Here is a 3,108-nt window from a genome sequence, read left to right as displayed (position 1 = left end):
AAACAAAAACCCTTACAGGGCACCTGACTAGCTCAGTCAGAAGAGTGTGAAACTCTTGATTGTGGGGTTGTGAGTTCAAACCCCAAGTTGGGTGTAGAGATTACTTAAATAAAAACTTTTTAAAGAATAAATAAAAACTTTGATGCATATCTTACATAATCTAAAAAATTAAAATTAAATAGAGGACAGACCTAAATGTAAGTCCTAAGGTTATAAAACTTAGCACAGTGGAAAGCACTTTTATGACCCTTCCATAGGGAAAGTTTTCTTAGATACAACACAAAAAGAGCAATCCATAAAAAAATAAACTGATAAATTGAACTTTATCAAATGTGAAAACTCTGCTGTTAAGACAATGAAAACAAAAGCCACAGATGGAGACAAAAGATTGAGAGAAAAATGTACAAATCATATATTTGATAAAGGACTTACATTCAGAATGCACAAAGAACTCAAAACCCAATGATATAAAGCAATACAATTTTATTTTATTTTAAAGAGTTTGTCTACTTATTTGAGAGAGGGTGAGAGAGAGCAAATGTACAGAGGGAGAGGGGACGGAGGACGCAGACTCCCAACTGAGCAGGGAGCCCAACCTGCGGCTTCATCAGAGGATTCCGAGATCACAACCTTAGCGGAAGGCAGATGCCTAACTGACTGAGCCACCCCTGTGCCCCAAGACAACACAATTTTAAAATGTGTAAAAAGTTTGAACAGATACTCACCACAGAAGAGATAAATGGCAAATAAGCACATGAACATAGTGTCATTAGGAAAATGCTGATTAAAAGCACATTGAGATACCACTACACATCTATCAGAACAGCCAAAATTAAAATGGCTAACTATACCAAGTGCTGGAGAGTATGTGGAGGCAGTACAATACTCATACACTACTAGAAGAAATATTACATAGTACAACCACTTTCAGAAAGTTTGGTGATTTCCTAAAATGTTAAACAAACACCTATCGTATGCTTCCGCCATTCCTCTCTCTGCTAAAATTTAACCAGAAGAAATGAAAGTACATATGTATACAAAGACATGAACACGAATATTTGTGGAAGCTTTATTTGTAATAGTTTCAAATTGGAATCAGCCCAAATGTCTGTTAAAAGACAAATGGATTAAAAAAAAAAAAAAAGACGAATGGATAAGTAAGTTGTGGGGTATGCCCATACAATGGAATAGTATCCCACAATAAAAAGGAATGAACCTTCCCTGCCCATTCCAGGAAAAAACGGGTTGCGTGGAGCACCTGTATTGGCCCACTTCTGGGAAGAATCTGGCGGCACCTAGCTACGCGGTCTCCTAGCAACCAAAAAACAAACCACTAAAACTGGTTGTCGCCCAGGGACCAGAGGTGTCATGGCAGACAAGAAGTGGCTGTTAGGGCCTGTGCCACTGGAACCAATGCCGCTGGGCATGCACTGCAAGCCCTGGTACAAAGACAGGTTGCCCTCCAAGTGTTTCCCAAAGCACAAGAACAAGCTTCTGAAGTTCCCCACCTCCCTGGACAGCCGGCGGTGGGTATTTGTGAAAGAGGGGCTGGACGACTTCAGGAGGGAATGTCCACCGTGTGAAGACCTGATCACTCGTGGTCCTAAAGAAGGCTTTCTTCCCATGATTGTTCACAGAGTTCCCAAACCTGCCCCCACAAAAAAAAAGCTGACCAAGGAAACGGACCTGTTGTCCACACTGTCGCCAGCCCAGCTAGCACGGAAGGCATTCGTAGAGGACATCGAAGCCCATCTGACAGAGCATCCCTTGGCTCTCTACCCAAATCTGGAGAAAGATCTACCTTCAGACCTCTTATTAAAGGTGCTAGAAGTGCTCGATCCTGACAAGAGGCTGAACGACACATGGGCCTATTGTCAGAATGCGGAGAAAAGAAGGAAGTCCCCCACAAAGCTTAGAAAGAAACGTCCTGCCAAACTCAATCTGGAACTTCCCAAGAAGACTCCTGGGTCACATCCAGACAAGTTGCCTCATGAAGAAAGGAAGTCAAGCATAAATGAAGATTTGCTCAAAACTCCTCCCCTTCATAGAAAAATACCAAAAGGAGTCCGTAAATTCTGCAAATGGGTCGCTACTTTTGGAGACTTGGGCATTGATGAAGAGTTCGTCATGAAACAGTTTGACATTGGCTATGAATGCAAACCAACCTATGACAGGAGCCACACAAAGAAAGTAAACCATGTTCCTTTGGACCTAAAGTACAGAAAGGGGCGAGATAAAATGGATGATATAAAATTCTCCATATACTGGGAAAACTGGGAGAGGAAACTCCAAAAACCAAAGAATCCTTATAAACCCAACTGGGTGAAGGTGAGGTACGGAGCATGGTACCTGAAGCCCAAGTTGTGGAAAAAGCTAATAAATGATGAACCTTTGATTGATCCCAAGGTTTTACATGAAGCTCCAGATGGAAGATATGGAAGGAATTTTCCTCAAAAGGATATTCTTGAAGAACTTTATGGAACAATTGCTTTTAAAGATTTCATTCTAAGCAAGGGCTACAGGATGCCAGGCTTCCTTGAGAAGTTGTTTCTCAGGAAGGGATGGAAATATGATTCTGTTAGGACTCCTATACATCAAGTAATAAATATAAGCACAAATGTAGAAGAAGAAGAACAAGAAGAAGAAGAAGAAGAAGAAGAAGAAGAAGAAGAAGAAGAAGATGACGACGCACATGAAGATGTTTAAACAGTTTTCTACTACTTACTTGATCTCTCATTTTAACATCAAGTAGACTTCATGATGAGTATCCCACTGTGTATGTGCAACTTTGATTCCACAACATCTGTCAATTTAATACCTAATGCTTATAAACATTCCTCAGTGACTTTCTGCTTGGGCTCATTAATGTTTTATTAACTATGAAATCAATAGTCATAAATACTTTTCTTAAAATTTTATAGCATGGTGAATAGTAGATGATCACATCAATTATTTATAAAAATAAAACTATAAATAGAAGAATTACTTAAAAATAATCTAGTTATGTCAGCCACAATAGGAAAGGAATCTCAAATGTGCCAAGCAAAAGAGCTTGCATAGTTCCATTTGCTTTAAAACTGTAATGAAATAATTATGACAATTATTTTG

General features: G+C 39.4%; 1 protein-coding gene across 1 annotated transcript; it reads left to right on the top strand.

Annotated features, from left to right (window-relative positions):
- The first annotated feature begins 1,355 nt into the window (after window positions 1-1,355).
- On the top strand, window positions 1,356-2,836 carry LOC116583417 (protein FAM47E-like). Its single transcript, XM_032331518.1, has one exon. The coding sequence runs from the start codon at window positions 1,369-1,371 to the stop codon at window positions 2,704-2,706; it is 1,338 nt and encodes a 445-aa protein (XP_032187409.1). The 5' UTR covers window positions 1,356-1,368; the 3' UTR covers window positions 2,707-2,836.
- Window positions 2,837-3,108: the final 272 nt, after the last annotated feature.

Source organism: Mustela erminea, chromosome X (assembly GCF_009829155.1).
Source record: "Mustela erminea isolate mMusErm1 chromosome X, mMusErm1.Pri, whole genome shotgun sequence".
Classification (NCBI taxonomy): Eukaryota; Metazoa; Chordata; class Mammalia; order Carnivora; family Mustelidae; genus Mustela; species Mustela erminea.
The sequence above is the reverse complement of the archived record's forward strand: the minus strand, read 5'-3'. Positions and strand labels throughout refer to the sequence as shown.

What these genes read in the sequence shown, in the direction of transcription:
- LOC116583417 (XM_032331518.1), top strand. Translation starts at nt 1,369, where the DNA reads ATGGCAGACAAGAAGTGGCTGTTAGGGCCTGTGCCACTGGAACCAATG.